The sequence below is a fragment of the Chiloscyllium punctatum genome, chromosome 3 (assembly GCF_047496795.1).
Source record: "Chiloscyllium punctatum isolate Juve2018m chromosome 3, sChiPun1.3, whole genome shotgun sequence".
In the NCBI taxonomy this organism is placed as follows: Eukaryota; Metazoa; Chordata; class Chondrichthyes; order Orectolobiformes; family Hemiscylliidae; genus Chiloscyllium; species Chiloscyllium punctatum.
This window is the reverse complement of record NC_092741.1, coordinates 46513-67722: the sequence shown is the minus strand read 5'-3', so window position 1 is coordinate 67722 and position 21210 is coordinate 46513. Positions and strand designations below refer to the sequence as shown.

The window sequence follows — 21210 nt, the reverse complement described above, 5'->3', positions numbered from 1 at the left end:
ACACAGAGTGAGGCAACGGCAACTTGGTGCCAGCACTTTAGTGTGACCAACCGAAACCTGTTCCGTGCAGAGTCCTGCCAACACTGCTCAGGTTCAGAGGTCACCCTGAACCATTGAACAGGCTAAAAACCACCATTGTTGCTGCGTGCAAAATAGTTCTGCCTCTTGGCTGCTCTTTGGTAACCACTGAATAGTCTTGAATGGAAAAACACTGAATGAAAAAGAACCATTGTCTTTTAGCAGCAAGGTTCACGTCTGCCCTGCCCAAGTGAACAGCAGCAGCTTCCTGTGTCTGAGTTATTTTTAGCTTGTTTATATAGTCGAAGGCTGTACTATTAACCGCCTCTTCAACCTCCCTCTGGTTGAGTTGTTTGAACATTTCATTGACTGCCCTTGACCAGGGGCCTCCAGTAGAGGGGTATCTCCATCCTATGCCTACTGGACATTGCTCTCATGGTAAGGTCAAATAACCACGCTTCCCTGTGGAACCACACCTTGGATGAGTGCAGAGGTACAGATTAGATTCCCTACAGTGTGGAAACAGGCCGTTTGCTTGGCCCAACAAGTCCACACAGACCCTCCGACCCAGAGCCATTCCCCATCCCTATATTTACTCCTGACCAAAGCGCCTAATACTACATCCAATCCACCCTGACCTGCACATCTTCAGACTGTGGGGAGGAAACCAGAGCATCCAGAGGAAACCCCCACGCAGACATGGGGAGAACGTGCAAACTCCACACAGACAGTCGCCCGAGGCTGTGTATGTTTGTGTGTTTCTCTCTCTGGATGAGTGTCTGTGCATGTTTGTGTGTCTCTCTGTGTATGTTTGTGTGTGTATCTCTGTAGCTGTGTGCGTCTGTGTATGTTTATGTTTGTGTGTGTGTCTGTGTCTGTGCATGTTTGTATGTATCTGTATATGTGTGTTTGTCTGTGCGTGTGTGTGTGTCTCTGCTTGCCTGGGACAGGTAGAAGAGGTGACAGAGGGTGAATTAAGTTACCTCTGACCGGCTGCTGGCAAAGGGCCAACCAATGGCAGTACAAACCCAGCAGCCAGAGATCGGTGAGTCAGGAAGGAGACGGTCAGGGTGGACGTTGCTGGGACTCTGAGCGGTCGGAGGATATTGCCCCCCCCGGGGTCTCAGTACAGCTCTCAGCACCGATCAGAGTGCCTCGTTCCCATTGCTAAATGGCTGCAGCCACTCCGAGGTCCCCCAAAGGACACTGGTGGGTTTATTTTTCTGTAGATAATTGTGTATGTCTCCAGGAGGCTGCAGAAGCAGAGGTGGATATCTGCACCTTGTACCATTTGTGTCAGAGATCACCGGCCCACAGTGAAGGGAAGAGTCCAGAGACTGATTCCGTTTGTACGATCTCTGTGTTGCAGGAGGACTCTTCATGTGACCGGCGACAAGGGGCAGGAGGCTGAGGGTGACAGGGAATTCCACCACCGGGCTACGCGAGCCCAGGAATGGCTCACTCGGATTTTGTCGCTTCCACCCTGCCTTCCCGTTCCCTGGAGCTGCATCTCCTCCCCATCCCAGCCACGCTCCCTTCACCCGAGTGCCTGTCATCAGCATCGCCCCACAGGAACCCTGGGTCCTTCCCAGGCCCCCAAACTCGGGGAACTGGGCTGACATTCCCCAACAACAGTGACTCGGGAGTGACCCTGAGGCTGCTGAGTGTGCCCCTTCCAAATCACTCTGGGGTAACGTTGCCTGACAGGCAAGGATAAACTGGACCAGCTAACCCTGCGCCACCCTCCCCCTGCCAGTGAGACAGCAGTGAGGCCTGGGAACAGGATGCCAGCCTGGTTTCTTCCTGACCTGACGGTAGGGAGTAGGTCTGGGAGTGCCTTGGCTGTGCTGAATGGTTCGAGTGGCACAGAGGAGCCTGTCAGACTTTACAAAAAGGCAGATCAAAACCGAGTTCCTGGGCCTTCCGTAACCCGCGATCAATGACCTGCAACAACTCACTGTATAATTACAGAAATTTATTATCCAAACAGAATAAAGTCATCAACGAAATGAAAACCCTCATTAATGCTGAGTCTGGGTCTCACTGTGCAGAGAGAGTGTCTGGGCCCAGTGCAGAGGGTGAGTTCCCCTCAATCGCACCCGCCCTCCCCAGGGACAGACAGCTGACACTGACTCGCGCCCCGCCCCCGTCCCCGGGGACCGACAGTGACCAGTTCCCCTGGTACCAGCTCAGATTGTGCTTCAGTCTGAGTCCTCACGGTCTCCGTGGAGATTTTGCCGGAGTTTGCCGTGGATGGGAATGATGGAGTCGATGTTGAGTAAGTTCCTCAGGCACCGGAGGACGGCGATCAGGAGGTGCTGCTTTGCGACCACCACCTCCAGGGGTCCCTCTGCCTCCGGTGGTATTGTGTGCCCCCGAAGACTCGCGACAAGGTGGGCTTGAGCCTGGAGACAGCCCCTTGGCTGGTCTACCCAGGGCTGCAGGTGCCTGGGGATACTCAGTAATGCCTCCAGTACAATCCTGCATGCCAGCCTGGTGTTGAGCTGTAGCAGACTGCCAGACACACGCTGGAGGTAGTAGTGTACAAGCAACTCAAAGGTACCCCCTGTACGGAGGACACTCCCAGCTGGGAGTTGACAGGCACTCTGCCCAGCTCCTGGCCCTCCTGCCGGGTAACGCTCCCCTTCACCAGTTGCCTGCGTACACTTAGTTTCCTCCTCCATTCGGAGCAGCTCTGCTGTTCCCTGTTTGCCAGCTGCCAGCTCACTTGTCTCATTCCCCTTACTGTCTTTCAGCAGGTGCCCAGTTATCTGTCTCTCCTTCCCACACTGCCCACTCCCCTGTCTCTCACTCGCTATCTCACACTCCCCAGTGCACTGGCTGTCGCTCTGTCCCTCCTGATCCCCGGTTCCCTGTCCCTGTCTTCCAAACCCCCGAGTCCGCCTCTCCCTCTCTCTCCCCAGTTCCCTGGTCCCCTGTACCCCACTCTCTTTCCTCTGTCTCTCCCTCTGTCTGCCTTGTCTCTCACTCTCTTTCCCTGTTCTCTCAGTCTCTCTCCCCGTGCTCTCACCCTCTCTCCCCCATTCCCCGGTCCCCTGTACCCCACTCTCTCTCCCCAGTTCCCCGGTCCCCTGTACCCCACTCTCTCCCCCCAGTTCCTCGGTCCCCTGTACCCCACTCTCTCCCCCCAGTTCCTCGGTCCCCTGTACCCCACTCTCTCCCCCCAGTTCCTCGGTCCCCTGTACCCCACTCTCTCCCCCCAGTTCCTCGGTCCCCTGTACCTCACTCTCTCCCCCACTCTCTCCCCCACTCTCTCCCCCCAGTTCCTCGGTCCCCTGTACCCCACTCTCTCCCCCCAGTTCCTCGGTCCCCTGTACCCCACTCTCTCCCCCCAGTTCCTCGGTCCCCTGTACCCCACCCTCTCTCCCCAGTTCCTCGGTCCCCTGTACCCCACCCTCTCTCCCCAGTTCCTCGGTCCCCTGTACCCCACTCTCTCCCCCCAGTTCCTCGGTCCCCTGTACCCCACCCTCTCTCCCCAGTTCCTCGGTCCCCTGTACCCCACCCTCTCTCCCCAGTTCCTCGGTCCCCTGTACCCCACCCTCTCTCCCCCATTCCCCGGTCCCCTGTACCCCACCCTCTCTCCCCAGTTCCTCGGTCCGCTGTCCCTCACCCTCTCTCCCCCATTCCCCGGTCCCCTGTCCCTCACAGCCTTCCTGCAGAGTTGCTGTTCCAGGCAGTAGGAGCCTGAGCAGTGTGAAGGCCCCGTGGAGAGCGTCTCGGAGCTGCTGAGCCAGCCCGAGGGTGGGAGCACACACGAGCAGGCAGTGAGGCTGGCAGCCCTGGAGACCGGGGAACCCTAGCAGGAGCTGGCTATGGGGGACCAGGGGGTTAGGCCTGATGAAGCTGGCCGATAGCGTGTCCGTTGGCTGGAGCCCTGTCAGGCAGTGGGGTACCTCCACTCCACTCAGCCTCCTGAGCAAGGCCAGCTCCTGGTCTGGGAGGCAGTGCACCACCGACAGGCCGTGGTTCCGGGCCTGCTCCAGGACGCAGTCCGGCTGCCTTGGCCCCGACAGCAGCAGCCCCACCCCCAGGGCCTGCAGCTGGCTGAGCGTCTCCTCCAGCCGGGCCTGGGCCCAGCTCCGGGCCTTGGATAGCCCCTCCGGCCCCTCCGGCCTCAGGGTGGACCCGGCCTGGCTCAGAGGGGGCAGCAGGCTGGTCCCCACCACCACCGCCAGGGTTGGGCCCTGCGCCTGGCTGCAGGGCAGGGCGAGGCCTCGGCTCAGGGGCAGCCCGGCCAGCACCCGGCTGCTGCCTATGGGTAGGCCGGGCACGGTGACCAGGAGGCCTGGGAAGCAGTCAGCCTCCAGCCGCAGGCCCCGCTCTTCTTGCCCCCCTCCCAGCCGCCCCAGGTAGTCCCAGGCCAGTTGTCTGAGGAGGAGGGTGTGGGTCGGGCCTACCTTACCTGCAAAGTAGGCCTCGAGCACCCAGGCGACGGGCCCAGCCCTCAGCTGCAGGCGCCCGTCGCAGGGACTGAGGGCCTGGATGCAGTGCGGGGCCAGCTGCCTCCCCATCACAGGCCCTAGCACCTCCTGCTCCAGCCGGGCCAACCCCTTGGCCAGCCAGCGTCGGCAGGCAGGTCCCCGGCCTCTGCTCTCGGCCCTGACTCCCCGCAGCATGGCAGCCAGCAGAACGATGAAGGACTTGGCTCCATCTCCCGACCTCCTGCAGTGAGCCGACACACTCTGCACCATCAACCTGCCGGGAGGGAGGGAGGGAGGTACGGTCTGAGAGGGGGACGGTCCGATTTTCAAATAACCAGCTGCCGCTAAATGCCCCTGGCCCTGTCACCCCACCCCATCCCGTTCCCCAATCACACCCCCATTCCCCACAATCACACCCCGTTTCCCCCCCAAAATCACACCCACTTACCCCCAATCACACACCATTCCCCCCCAATCACACCCCCATTCCCCACAATCACACCCCCATTCCCCCCAATCACACCCCCATTCCCCACAATCACACCCCCATTCCCCACAATCACACCCCCATTCCCCCCAATCACACCCCCATTCCCCACAATCACACCCCCATTCCCCACAATCACACCCCGTTTCCCCCCAATCACACCCAGTTTCCCCCCCAAAATCACACCCACTTACCCTCAATCACACCCTATTCCCCCCCAATCACACCCTATTCCCCCCCAATCACACCCCCATTCCCCCCAATCACACCCCTATTCCCCCCAATCACACCCTATTCCCCCCCAATCACACCCCCATTCCCCCCATCACACACCATTCCCCCCCAATCACACCCCCATTCCCCCCAACACACACCATTCCCCCCCAATCACACCCCCATTCCCCCCAATAACACCCCTATTCCCCCCATCACACACCATTCCCCCCCAATCACACCCCCATTCCCCCCAATCACACCCCCATTCCCCCCAATCACACCCCCATTCCCCCCAATCACACCCCCATTCCCCACAATCACACCCCGTTTCCCCCCAATCACATCCAGTTTCCCCCCCAAAATCACACCCACTTACCCCCAATCACACCCCGTCCCCCCATCACACACCATTCCCCCCCAATCACACCCTATTCCCCCCCAATCACACCCTATTCCCCCCAATCACACCCCGTTATCCCATCACACCCCCATTCCCCCCAATCACAACCCCATCCCTCCAACACACCTACTCCCACCAATCACACCCCGCTCCCCCCAATCACACCCCATTCCCCAAACACACCCCGTACCCGCCCAATCACACCCCGTTCCCTGTAACAATACTCCGTTCCCTGTAACCACACCCCGCTCCCCCCCAAACCAACCCCGTAACCTGTAACCACACCCCATTCCCCCAAATCACACCCTGTTACCCCCCCCCCCCAATCACACCCTGCCCCCCCCCAAACAAACCCCGTAACCTGTAATCACACCCCGTTACCCCAAATGACACCCCGTTCCTGGAAATCACACCCCGTTCCCTGTAACCACACTCTGTACCCCCAATCACACCCCCATCAGCCCCATTCCCCCCAATCACACCCTGCTTCCCCTATCACACACCCATTCACTCCATTCACACCCCTATTCTCCCCATCACACCCCATTCGCCCCCAATCACACCACATTCCTCCATCACACCCCCATTCTCCCCAATCACAACCCCATCTGTCCATCACACCTACTCCCCCATCACACCCTGTTCCCCCCCCCAATCATACCCCGTTACCCCCCAATCACACCATGTCCCCCCCCCCAAACAAACCCTGTAACCTGTAACCACATCCCGTTCCACCACAATCACACCCCGCTCCCCCCATCACATCCACTTCCCTCCCAACCACACCCACTTCCCCACCAATCACAACCCGCTCCCCCCAATCGCACACCGTTCCCGGTAACCACACCCCGTTCCCCCAATCACAACCCCGTTCCCCCAATCACAACCCCATTCCCCCATCACACCTCCTCCCCCCCAATCATATCCCATTCCCCCAATCACACCCCATTACCCCACAATCACATCCCGTTACCCCCACTCACACACTATTCACCCCCATCACACCCCATTACCCAAACTCTCACACCATTCACCCCCATCACACCCCGCTCCCCCCAATCACACCCCCATCCCACCATCACACCTACTCCCCCCCATCACACCCGATTCCCCCATCACACCCCGTCCCCCCAATCACACACCACTCCCCGCTATTCACACCCCGTTACCCCCCATTCACATCCTGTCCCCCCCAAATAAACCCTGTAACCACACCCCGTTCTCCTCTAATCACACCCTGTCCCCGCCAAACATACGCCGTAACCTGTAACCACACCCCGTTCCCCCACAATCACACCCCATTTCCCCCCCAATCACACCGTATTCCTCCACAATCACAACCCGCTCCCCCCAGTCATACCCCGTTCCCCCCAATCACACTCCATTCCCTCCCAACCACACCCCGTTCCCTCCCAACCACACCCCGTTCCCGGTAATCACACACTGTTCCCTGTAACAACACCCATATCCCCATATCACACCGTTCCTCCCCAATCACACTCCGTACCCCCCAATCACACCCACTTCCCTCCCAATCACACACCGTTCCCCCCAATCACACCCCCATTCCCCCCATTACACCTACTCTCCCCGAATCACACCCCAATCACACCCTGTTTCCCCCCAATCATACCCCGTTCCCCCAATCATACCCCGTTCCCTGTAACCACACCGTTCCCCCCAAACACACCCCATTCCCCCCAAATCACACCCCATTCCCTCCATCACACCCATTTACCCCACAATCACACCCCACTTCTCCCAATCACACCCCATTTGCCCCAATCACACCCCCTTCCCCCATTCACACCCATTTCCCCCAATCACTCCCAGTTCCCCCCCAATCACACCCCGTTCCCTGTAACCACACCCTGTTCCCTCCAAATCACACCCCGTTCCCTGTAACCACACCCTGTTCCCCCACCATCACACCCCATCCCCCCAATCACTCCCTGTTCCCCCACAATCACACCCCGTTCACCCCCAATCACACCCCCTTCCCCCAATCATACCTCGTTCTCCTCGTTCCCCCCAATCACTCCCTGTTCCCCCACAATCACACCCCGTTCCCTGTAACCATACCCCGTTCCCCCATCACACATGCTTCCCCTCCAATCATACTCCATTCCCCCCCATCACACCCCATCTCCCACCAATCACACCCCGTTCCCACCAATCACACCCGATTGGGGGGGAACGGGGTGTGATGGTGGGGGGAAACGGGGTGTGATGGGTGGGGGGAAACGGGGTGTGATGGTGGGGGGGAACGGGGTGTGATGGTGGGGGGGAACGGGGTGTGATGGTGGGGGGGAACGGGGTGTGATGGTGTGGGGAAACGGGGTGTGATGGTGGGGGGAAACGGGGTGTGATGGTGGGGGGAACGGGGTGTGATTGGGGGGGGAAACGGGGTGTGATTGGGGGGGGAAACGGGGTGTGATTGGGGGGGGAACGGGGTGTGGTTACAGGGAACCTGTAATGACCCACTAATCTGTAAACCTGTTGGTTCAGCTACATTTTGGAACTAGAGTCGGCCATGTGACCCTTCAAGCCCTCTCTGTTGTTGAAGAGAACACTTATCTCTCCATCACGTATCTCACTCAGCCTTGAATATTTGCAATAATCCACTCTGCTCTGAGGAAGAAAATTCCGCAGACTAACGATCTTCAGAGTTTAAAAAAATCCTCATCTCTGTGTTCAAGGGGAGAGCTGTTGTTCGATACTAACATCCAGGAGTGATATTAGTCTCACAGGGAGAAGACACATCCTCCTGGTATCCACCATGTCCAATCCTCCTGTGATTTTACATCATTCCCTTTTTAATCTACTAAACTGCAGGGGCCCAACCTGCTCCAGCCTTCCTCAGAAAACAAAGACTTCACCTCAGGAATGAGTCAAGGGGCTGGAGAGATCACACCTGGAGGTCCTGTGAGCAGTTGTGGTCCCCATAACTCAGCAAGGACATGATTCTGTTGGAGGCAGTTCAGAGAAGGTTTGCTGGCGTGCGATAGACAGGTTCTCGTTTGAGTGGGACCCAACCTACTGGGCATTCGAAGAAACGTATGAGATTCAGCAGGGACTTGGCAGGGTATATGCGGAGAGGTCGTCTCCCTTGTCCAGGGCCTGTAGACCAGGGCCTCTGATTACAAGGGGCACCAATTTAAGACTGAGATGAGGTGGAATTTCTTCTCTCTGGAAGTTGAGAGTCTTTGGAATTCCTTGCCCACAGAGAGAGCTGTGGGGGCAGAGCCCTTGTGTATATTTAAGGCTGAGATCGATCAGTCGGGGATTCACAGGGAAAGCGGACATGAGGAACGTCGGGTCAGGAATTGCAGAGTGAGCTAGAGGGGCCGAATGGCCTGCTCCTGTTCCCGTTTCCATAACAGACGTAAAGACAAACCTTGCAGCGGGGTGGTCCAGGAGCAGCGACTCTAATATCCTGCATCCATCCTTAGTGATTTGGATATCTCCGGTGTCTCGGACAAACAGCACCTGACCACCATCAGGCCCAAAGCACCTCAACACAATCTTCTCCAGGGTGTCAGCGATGTGTACCAGCTTCTCAATATCCATTGTTCACTGAGAGACTGCAGCTCCACACCACACAGTGCCCAAGTGCCAGCAGGAGAGTAGCAACTCACAGACATTCACCAGGCTGCAATGACAGCGTGTACTTTATACAGTCAGACTGACACACACCGTCACACCAAACTCCACCCTTTTCAACTGAAGGGTTAGTCCACCCTAATATTTAAACAAAGTAAAGCTCCCTCTACACAGCCTCCCATCAAATGTACCCAGGGACAGGGACAGCATAGGATTTGACATAGAGTAAAGCACCCTCTACACTGTCCCCCATCAAACACTCCCAGAACAGGGACAGCATGGGGTTAGATACAGAGTAAAGCTCCCTCTACACTGTCCCCCCCATCAAACACTCCCAAGGCAGGGACAGCATGGGGTGAGATACAGAGTAAAGCTCCCTCTACACTTATGGGGGTTCGATTCCAAGTCACACTCCCCCTACATGTGGTTGTTAAAGTGCAAGCCTTGCTGACTGCTTCCTGTTTCTCAGCACTGACCTTTGAACTGCAGCAGCTGATTGACCCTGTGTGGGTAACAGAGGTGCTCCCCTCTGGGCTGAGAACACTTCACAGGCTGGTTCCTTCCAATACTGCCACTGGGCTGGGCTGGCTGTGGATGGCAATCCCATACCGAGGCCATGTTGGACAAGCACTGTCTTCAATCTGGGAAAAATCCAATTGCAACAGATGTCAGACTGGAATATGGAATCCCAACAGTATGCAGGCAGGCTATTTGGCCCATCAACTACACACTGACCCTCTGAAGAGCATCCCACCCACGACCCATTCCCCCTTACCCTATCCCTGTAACCCTGCGTTCCCCATGGCTAACCCACCCAACCTGCACATCCCTGAACACACTGGGCAGTTTTGAATGGCCAGTCCACCCTGACCTGCACATCCTTGGAGTGTGGGAGAAAACCGGAGCACCCTGAGGAAACCCACGCAGACACGGGGAGGATGTGCAAACTCCACACAGTTGCCTGAGGGTGGGAAGTGAACCTGGGTCCCCACCACGGTGAGGCAGCAGTGCTAACCACCGAGCCACCGTGCCGACCAAGTTTAACAAAAAAGACACATTTCTGGACTTGAGGGTATCCCAAAGCACTTTCGATCAAAATGAGTACTGTCACTGAGCAATTTGAGAGAACACTGCACTCCCACAGGGGTAAGCTAACAATGACCAGATCATGTCGTTCAGTGACTGCGACGGAAGGAGAAAATCTTTGTGAATTTGTTCCTTTATGTCACCTGATGGTGTCTCTGTTTGTCTTCCAATCACAAAACCCGCAACAACCATGGTACGGCACCCTCTCACACTGCAGCACCCTCTAACAGTGCAGCACCCTCCCCAGAGCAGCACCCTCTAACAGTGCAGCACCCTCCCCAGAGCAGCACCCTCTCACAGTGCAGCACCTTCCACAGGACAGTACTCTCTCACAGTGCGGCAGCTACTCCACTACCCCACCCTCACATACTGCACCCACCCACAGTCCACCACCCTCAGACTCTGCACCACCCTCCCACACTGCTCCACCTTCAGACTCTGCACCACCCTCCCACACTGCTCCACCCTCAGACTCTGCACCACCCTCCCATACTGCTCCACCCTCAGACTCTGCACCACCCTCAGACTCTGCACCACCCTCCCACACTGCTCCACCCTCAGACTCTGCACCACCCTCCCACACTGCTCCACCCTCCCACACTGCTCCACCCTCCCACACTGCACTACCCCCCCCACACTGCATCACCCTCACACACTGCATCACCCTCCCGCACAGAGCACCACCCTCACACACTGCACCACCCTCCTGCACTACACCACGCTCACACACTGCACCACCCTCACACACTACACCACCCTCACACACTGCACCACCCTCACACACTGCACCACCCTCACACACTGCCCCACCCTCACACACTACACCACCCTCACACACTGCACCACCCTCACACACTGCACCACCCTCCCGCACTGCAGCACCCTCACACACTGCACCACACTCACACTGCACCACCCTCACACTCTGCACCACCCTCACACTCTGCACCACCCTCACACACTGCACCACCCTCACACACTGCACCACACTCACACTGCACCACCCTCCCACACTGCACCACCCTCCCACACTGCACCACCCTCACACACTACACCACCCTCCTGCACTACACCACCCTCACACACTACACCACCCTCACACACTGCACCACCCTCACACTCTGCACCACCCTCACACACTACACCACCCTCACACACTGCACCACCCTCCCGCACTGCAGCACCCTCACACACTGCACCACACTCACACTGCACCACCCTCACACTCTGCACCACCCTCACACTCTGCACCACCCTCACACACTGCACCACCCTCACACACTGCACCACACTCACACTGCACCACCCTCCCACACTGCACCACCCTCCCACACTGCACCACCCTCACACACTACACCACCCTCCTGCACTACACCACGCTCACACACTACACCACCCTCCTACACTGCACCACCCTCACACACAGTGAACCACCCTCAAACACTGCAGCACCCTCACACACTGCACCACCCTCCTACACTGCACCACCCTCACACACAGTGAACCACCCTCAAACACTGCAGCACCCTCCTGCACTACACCACCCTCACACACAGTGCACCACCCTCACACTGCACCACCCTCACACACTGCACCACCCTCACACACTACACTACCCTCACTGCACCACACTCACACACTATACTACCCTCTCACACTGCACCACCTTCCACACTGCACCACCCTCACTGCACCACACTCACACACTATACTACCCTCCCACACTGCACCACCCTCCCACACTGCACCACCCTCACACACTATACTACCCTCTCACACTGCACCTCCCTCCCACACTGCACCACCCTCACACACTGCACCACCCTCACACACTGCACCACCCTCACACACTATACTACCCTCCCACACTGCACCACACTCACACTCTGCACCACCCTCCCACACTGCACCACCCTCCCACACTGCACCACCCTCACACACTATACTACCCTCCCACACTGCACCTCCCTCCCACACTGCACCACCCTCCCACACTGCACCACCCTCACACACTATACTACCCTCCCACACTGCACCTCCCTCCCACACTGCACCACCCTCACACACTATACTACCCTCCCACACTGCACCTCCCTCCCACACTGCACCTCCCTCCCACACTGCACCACCCTCCCACACTGCACCACCCTCACACACTATACTACCCTCCCACACTGCACCTCCCTCCCACACTGCACCTCCCTCCCACACTGCACCTCCCTCCCACACTGCACCACACTCACACTCTGCACCACCCTCCCACACTGCACCACACTCACACTCTGCACCACCCTCCCACACTGCACCACCCTCCCACACTGCACCACACTCACACTCTGCACCACCCTCACACACAGTGCACCACCCTCACACACTCTGCACCACCCTCACACACTACACTACCCTCACTGCACCACACTCACACACTATACTACCCTCCCACACTGCACCACCTTCCACACTATACTACCCTCCCACACTGCACCACACTCACACTCTGCACCACACTCACACACTGCACCACCCTCCTACACTGCACCACCCTCACACACTGCACCACCCTCACACACAGTGCACCACCCTCACACACTCTGCACCACCCTCACACACTCTGCACCACCCTCACACACTGCACCACCCTCACACATTACACTACCCTCACTGCACCACACTCACACACTATACTACCCTCTCACACTGCACCACCTTCCACACTGCACCACCCTCACTGCACCACACTCACACACTGCACCACCCTCCCACACTGCACCACACTCACACTCTGCACCACCCTCACACACAGTGCACCACCCTCCCACACTGCACCACCCTCACTGCACCACCCTCACACACTACACTACCCTCTCACACTGCACCACCCTCCCACACTGCACCACACTCACACACTATACTACCCTCTCACACTGCACCACCTTCCACACTGCACCACCCTCACTGCACCACCCTCACACACTGCACCACCCTCACACACTGCACCACCCTCACACTCTGCACCACCCTCACACACTGCACCACCCTCACACACTGCACCACCCTCACACACTGCACCACCCTCACACACTACACCACCCTCCCGCACTGCAGCACCCTCACACACTGCACCACACTCACACTGCACCACCCTCACACTCTGCACCACCCTCACACACTACACCACCCTCCCACACTGCACCACCCTCACTGCACCACCCTCCCACACTGCACCACCCTCACACTCTGCACCACCCTCACACTCTGCACCACCCTCACACTCTGCACCACCCTCACACACTGCACCACCCTCACACACTGCACCACCCTCCCACACTGCACCACCCTCACACTCTGCACCACCCTCACACTCTGCACCACCCTCACACACTGCACCACCCTCACACACTGCACCACCCTCCCACACTGCACCACCCTCACACTCTGCACCACCCTCACACACTGCACCACCCTCACTGCACCACCCTCCCACACTGCACCACCCTCACACACTGCACCACCCTCACACACTGCACCACCCTCACACTCTGCACCACCCTCCCACACTGCACCACCCTCACACACTGCACCACCCTCACACACTGCACCACCCTCTCACACTGCACCACCCTCACACTGCACCACCCTCCCACTACACACTCTCCCACACTGTACTACCCTCCCACACTGCACCACCCTCACACACTGCACCACCCTCTCACACTGCACCACCCTCACACTGCACCACCCTCCCACTACACACTCTCCCACACTGTACTACCCTCTCACACTGCACCACCCTCCCACCTTACACCACCCTCACTGCACCACCCTCACACACTACACCACCCTCTCACACTGCACCACCCTCTCACACTGCACCACCCTCTCACACTACACTACCCTCTCACACTGCACTACCCTCTCACACTGCACCACCCACACACACTGCACCACCCTCTCACACTGCACAACCCTCTCACACTGCACCACCCTCTCACACTGCACCACCCTCTCACACTGCACAACCCTCTCACACTACACACTCTCCCACACTGCACCACCCTCACACACTACACACTCTCCCACACTACACACCCTCACACACTGCACAACCCTCTCACACTGCACACTCTCCCATACTGCACAACCCTCTCACACTGCACAACCCTCTCACACTGCACAACCCTCTCACACTACACAACCCTCTCACACTACACAACCCTCTCACACTGCACAACCCTCTCACACTACACACTCTCTCACACTGAACAACCCTCCCACACTGCACCACCCTCTCACACTACACACTCTCCCACACTGAACAACCCTCTCACACTGAACAACCCTCTCACACTGCACACTCTCCCACACTGTACCACCCTCCCATACTGCACCACCCTCTCACACTGCACCACCCTCTCACACTGCACAACCCTCTCACACTGCACAACCCTCTCACACTGCACACTCTCCCACACTGTACTACCCTCCCACACTGTACTACCCTCCCACAGTGCACCACCCTCACACTACATCACCCTCCCACACTGCTCCCACCCTCCCACACTGCATCACCCTCCCACACTGCTCCCACCCTCCCACACTGCACCACCCTCCCACACTGCATCACCCTCCCACACTGCACCACCCTCCCACACTGCACCACCCTCCCACACTGCTCCCACCCTCCCACACTGCTCCCACCCTCCCACACACTGCTCCCACCCTCCCACAGAGTGGCACTCTCCTACACTGCAGCACCATTTGACAGTGCGGGGCAGAACGACAGAGAAGCTGAAACAGGCGTTGTAACCCTTTTAAGAATAGCTTCTTTCCCGCCGCTATTAGATTTCTGAGTGGACCTCTCAGATTTCAAATCTAATGTTGACCTTGCTGCCTGTACATCTCTGGAGCCGTTGTATTGTATTCCTCACCCTGTTCTATTATCCCCATCCAATCTGTATGGTGTGAGCTGCACCTCGGTTTATCTGACAACAATCAACTCAATCAAATGGAGCCAATTGGAAACAGAAACAGGACTGGTTTGGCAGCGTCCGTGAAGAGAGTCAGGGGTCAACCTTTCCCGTCGGCTGACCCTTCCTCAGAGTATGTTAGCCTCACTGAGGTGGCTAGGGGTGCTAGAACAACATAGATTTGTCCCACAGGACTGGTTTCCCAGGCTCTCTGCTCAGGGAGCTCCCTCCATGGGGTAGGGCTGACCCTGACGTGGGGGTGATTTCAACCGGAAACCCCCTCCCCAACCACAATGGGGGTGTTCCAGAACCTTCTCTCACTTTCCTCCTCCCCTGCCCACACTAACCTGCTGCCAACACCACCCCACATCACCCAGCCATGTTATTAGACTGTGGTATTAGACTATGATATTAAACAATGATATTCGACCATTGTCATGATATTGTCAAAATACGGTTCCTTTTTTCAAAGAGACTGTGTCCTTGATTTATTTCAGAGGGGTCGTAAACGGGCTGGGCTCCGATTAGATTCGTTTGGTACAGAGATGAAAAGGATTTGGAGGGGCCTTTTGTTTATCTGTAAACAGATGAGACTTCAGGCCAACGTGGTCATGTTTTAGAAGTGACCTGTATAATGGAAGGGGAGTGGTCAGCTCTCTCACTGAGAGAGTTCAGTCCAGAAGTAGGTTGGAGGTTCAGCAGTGGACTGTGTGAACAGGCTCTCTCTCTTTCTGTAAGCATCTGTTTCTTTTTTTTCACTGTGTTTTAAGGGGATTTGCTTAGTGGGACTGTTGTGAACATTTGGAACAACATAGTTAAGTCCAGTTTGGATAGACTGAGTTCTGTAGGGGTTCGTTATTCTGTTCTTTGTGTTTCATTGTGTAATTTTGTGAATAAATTTTCGTATGTTTTAAAACCTTATAGTCAACCTCGCTGACGTACTCTGGGTAACTTTCACTGTGTATTTACCGAAACAAGTTGCAAAATTATGGTCTGGGCTGCCTGCTTAAGAATGTTTTGAGCGGTCTGGCCTAGTCCATAACACCGTAATATTAGACTTTGTTGTTAGACTATGTTATCAGACATGTTACTGGACTATGATATTAAACTACTATATTAGGCCATGATATTAGATTATGATATTAGACTATGACATAACCTTGATATGAGATTATGCTTTTAGAAGATGTTATTAGATTTTAATATTTAACAATAATATTCGATAATGTTATTAGACTATAACATTAAAGTGTCATATTAGACAATGATATTAGATTGTTACGATATCCATCAATATTATTAAATGATGTTAACAGACTATGACATTAGACGATGTTATTAGACTGTTACTAGATACGTTATTGTACTATGACATTAAACTATGATATTAAACCATGATATTAGATTATGGTATTGGAAGATCTTATTGGACTATAATATTTGACAATGACATTTGATGATGTTATTAAACAATGATATTAAACCATGACGTTAGATTATGGTATTAGAAGATCTTATGACATTTGATGATGTTATTTAACAATGATATTGAACCATGATGTTAGATTATGGTATTAGAAGATCTTATTGGACTATAATATTTGACAATGAAATTTGATGATGTTATTTAACAATGATATTAAACCATGATGTTAGATGATGTTATTAGACTGTGATATTAGTTGATGTTATTAAACTGTGATATTAGATGATGTTATTAGACTGTGATGTTAGATGATGTTATTAGACTGTGATATTAGATGACGTTATTAGACTGTGATGTTAGATGACGTTATTAGACTGTGATGTTAGATGATGTTATTAGACTGTGATATTAGATGATGTTATTAGACTGTGATATTAGATGATGTTATTAGACTGTGATGTTAGATGATGTTATTAGACTGTGATATTAGTTGATGTTATTAGACTGTGATGTTAGATGATGTTATTAGACTGTGATGTTAGTTGATGTTATTAGACTGTGATGTTAGATGATGTTATTAGACTGTGATATTAGTTGATGTTATTAGACTGTGATGTTAGATGATGTTATTAGACTGTGATGTTAGATGACGTTATTAGACTGTGATATAAGATGATGTTATTAGACTGTGATATTAGATGATGTTATTAGACTGTGATGTTAGATGATGTTATTAGACTGTGATATTAGTTGATGTTATTAGACTGTGATATTAGTTGATGTTATTAGACTGTGATATTAGATGATGTTATTAGACTGTGATGTTAGATGATGTTATTAGACTGTGATGTTAGATGATGTTATTAGACTGTGATATTAGATGATGTTATTAGACTGTGATGTTAGATGATGTTATTAGACTGTGATGTTAGATGATGTTATTAGACTGTGATATTAGATGATGTTATTAGACTGTGATGTTAGATGATGTTATTAGACTGTGATATTAGTTGATGTTATTAGACTGTGATATTAGATGATGTTATTAGACTGTGATATTAGTTGATGTTATTAGACTGTGATATTAGTTGATGTTATTAAACTGTGATATTAGATGATGTTATTAGACTGTGATGTTAGATGATGTTATTAGACTGTGATATTAGATGATGTTATTAAACTGTGATATTAGATGATGTTATTAGACTGTGATGTTATATGATGTTATTAGACTGTGATATTAGATGATGTTATTAGACTGTGATATTAGTTGATGTTATTATACTGTGATATTAGATGATGTTATTAGACTGTGATGTTAGACGATGTTATTAGACTGTGATGTTAGATGATGTTATTAGACTGTGATATTAGATGATGTTATTAGACTGTGATGTTAGATGATGTTATTTAACAATGATATTAGATGATGTTATTAGACTGTGATGTTAGATGATGTTATTAGACTGTGATGTTAGATGATGTTATTAGACTGTGATGTTAGATGATGTTATTAGAGTGTGATGTCAGATGATGTTATTAGACTGTGATGTTAGATGATGTTATTAGACTGTGATATTAGATGATGTTATTAGACTGTGATATTAGATGATTTTATTAGACTGTGATATTAGATGATGTTATTAGACTGTGATATTAGATGATTTTATTAGACTGTGATGTTAGATGATGTTATTAGACTGTGATGTTAGTTGATGTTATTAGACTGTGATATTAGATGACGTTATTAGACTGTGATGTTAGATGATGTTATTAGACTGTGATATTAGATGATGTTATTAGACTGTGATGTTAGATGATGTTATTAGACTGTGATATTAGATGACGTTATTAGACTGTGATGTTAGTTGATGTTATTAGACTGTGATGTTAGTTGATGTTATTAGACTGTGATATTAGATGACGTTATTAGACTGTGATATTAGATGATGTTATTAGACTGTGATATTAGATGATGTTATTAGACTGTGATGTTAGATGATGTTATTAGACTGTGATATTAGATGACGTTATTAGACTGTGATGTTAGATGACGTTATTAGACTGTGATGTTAGATGACGTTATTAGACTGTGATATTAGATGATGTTATTAGACTGTGATATTAGATGATGTTATTAGACTGTTGTGTTAGATGATGTTATTAGACTGTGATATTAGATGACGTTATTAGACTGTGATGTTAGATGACGTTATTAGACTGTGATGTTAGATGATGTTATTAGACTGTGATGTTAGATGATGTTATTAGACTGTGATATTAGATGATGTTATTAGACTGTGATATTAGATGATGTTATTAGACTGTGATGTTAGATGATGTTATTAGACTGTGATGTTAGATGATGTTATTAGACTGCGATGTTAGATGATGTTATTAGACTGTGATATTAGACGATGTTATTAGACTGTGATATTAGATGATGTTATTAGACTGTGATGTTAGATGATGTTATTAGACTGTGATGTTAGATGATGTTATTAGACTGCGATGTTAGACGATGTTATTAGACTGTGATATTAGACGATGTTATTAGACTGTGATGTTAGATGATGTTATTAGACTGTGATATTAGATGATGTTATTAGACTGTGATATTAGATGATGTTATTAGACTGTGATATTAGATGATGTTATTAGACTGTGATATTAGATGATGTTATTAGACTGTGATGTTAGATTAGACTGTGATGTTAGATGATGTTATTAGACTGTGATGTTAGATGATGTTATTAGACTGTGATATTAGATGATGTTATTAGACTGTGATATTAGATGATGTTATTAGACTGTGATGTTAGATGATGTTATTAGACTGTGATATTAGATGACGTTATTAGACTGTGATATTAGATGACGTTATTAGACTGTGATATTAGATGATGTTATTAGACTGTGATGTTAGATGATGTTATTAGACTGTGATGTTAGATGATGTTATTAGACTGTGATGTTAGATGATGTTATTAGACTGTGATATTAGATGATGTTATGAACCAGTTTATCAGACTATGATGTTACATTATTATGTGTCTGTCTGGATGATGTGTTGGGGGCTGGTCCAATATTTCAGAGTGATGTTGTATGGGTGTGTGATTGGGGGGGGGGGGTGATATGGTCTGTGTCCTGGTCAATGGGACTAGACAGGGTTGGGGTTACCTGGTCAACATGGACAGGTTAGACTGAGGGGGGGGGGGGGGTCTGTATCACTGCTTTATATCCCTGTAGACTCCAGACTATGATGTGAGGCTGTAATACTGACTCTGATAAAGCCCACCCTCCCTCAGTGCGCCCCACCCCCAGGCCCCAGACCCCGTTACCATGGTGATACTTGGTTGCTTTTCCTTCTTCAAGTCCCCCGCGCAGGCAAATCTTCGGCCAGCCGCGTTTCGCCCAGAGAGGACCCCCGAACGTTGATGGCGGGGGCAGCGTGACCAGGGCCCGGCCATCGTGGTAAAGGATGCTGGGCCGGCCTTCTCGCTGAGGCAGAGCAATTGCGCGGGGCGGGGGAAAGGGGTGCCGGCCATCTTGGTAAGGGATAGTCCCGCTCGGGTGTGTGTGGGGGCCGGCCGTCTTGCTGAGGCGGTGGCCCGGATGCGAGGAGGCCATCTTGGTATGGGATAGTCCCGCTCGGGTGTGTGTGTGTGTGTGTGTGGGGGCCGGCCGTCTTGCTGAGGCGGTGGCCCGGATGCGAGGAGGCCATCTTGGTAAGGGAAGGCCTCAGCTGGAGGAAGTGGCCATCTCAGAGGGAGAAACAATGTCTGCAGAGGCTGGAAACCAGATCCTGGATTAATGGTGCTGGAAGAGCAAGAGCAGGTCAGGTAGTGTCCAAGGAGCAGTAAAACCAACATTTCAGGCAAAAGCCCTTCATCAGGAATAAAGGCAGTGAGCCTGAAGAGTGGAGAAATAAGTGAGTTTGTTCCAGGACATGGTTGAGGAGCTTCAGAGCAGATGAAATGACCTGGGAGTTGGTGTGGGAGAGGGACTCCCCCCCCCCCCTGAGATTCATGTGTAGAGAGAGAGGAGGAAAACTTCTCCAAGGCAGGCGTCCTTTGCAAGAGGATTCGTTTAAAATCAACGAGGTTTTTTATATAAAAAAAACGATGACTGCAGAGGCTGGAAACCAGATCCTGGATTAGAGTGGTGCTGGAAGAGCAAGAGCAGGTTCGGGCAGCGTCCGAGGAGCTTCGAAGTCGACGCTTCGGGCAAAAAGGGCTTCACCAGGGAATAAAGGCAGCCGGGACAGGAAGGTCGTGTGGAGAGGCCGGCCGGCCAACTTCGTCGAACCAAAAAGCGGGGGGCTCGCCATTTTTGTAAAGGTCACGCAGTGTACCAGTCTGGTCACCCAGTTGACCAGACTGGTCACCTAGTTCACCAGCCAGGTCAATAGACAATAGGTGCAGGAGTAGGCCATTCTGCCCTCCGAGCCTGCACCGCCATTCAATATGATCATGGCTGATCATCCTTAATCAGTATCCTGCTCCTGCCTTATTTCCATAACCCTTGACTCCACTATCCTTGAGAGCTCCATCCAACTCTTTCTT

At 52.4% G+C, this 21210-nt stretch overlaps 1 protein-coding gene across 1 annotated transcript; it reads right to left on the bottom strand.

Moving 5' to 3' along the window:
• Positions 1–1984: 1984 nt before the first annotated feature.
• Positions 1985–20076, bottom strand: bbs10 (Bardet-Biedl syndrome 10). Its single transcript, XM_072548685.1, has 5 exons — positions 19987–20076; positions 9643–9807; positions 8961–9215; positions 3609–4734; positions 1985–3047 (listed from the first exon to the last, which is right to left on the bottom strand). The coding sequence occupies exons 3-5, from the start codon at positions 9131–9133 to the stop codon at positions 2220–2222; spliced, it is 2127 nt and encodes a 708-aa protein (XP_072404786.1). The 5' UTR covers positions 9134–9215; positions 9643–9807; positions 19987–20076; the 3' UTR covers positions 1985–2219.
• Between the last annotated feature and the right edge of the window lie 1134 nt (positions 20077–21210).

Excerpts from the sequence above, each read along its gene's own strand:
- bbs10 (XM_072548685.1), bottom strand. The coding sequence starts at position 9,133 with ATGGATATTGAGAAGCTGGTACACATCGCTGACACCCTGGAGAAGATT. Across the intron at positions 4,735-8,960 it reads CTGGACCACCCCGCTGCAAG|GTTGATGGTGCAGAGTGTGT; the intron begins GTTTGTCTTTAC and ends CCCTCCCGGCAG. Across the intron at positions 3,048-3,608 it reads AACTGGGGAGAGAGGGTGGG|GAGAGCACGGGGAGAGAGAC; the intron begins GTACAGGGGACC and ends GGGAGAGAGGGT.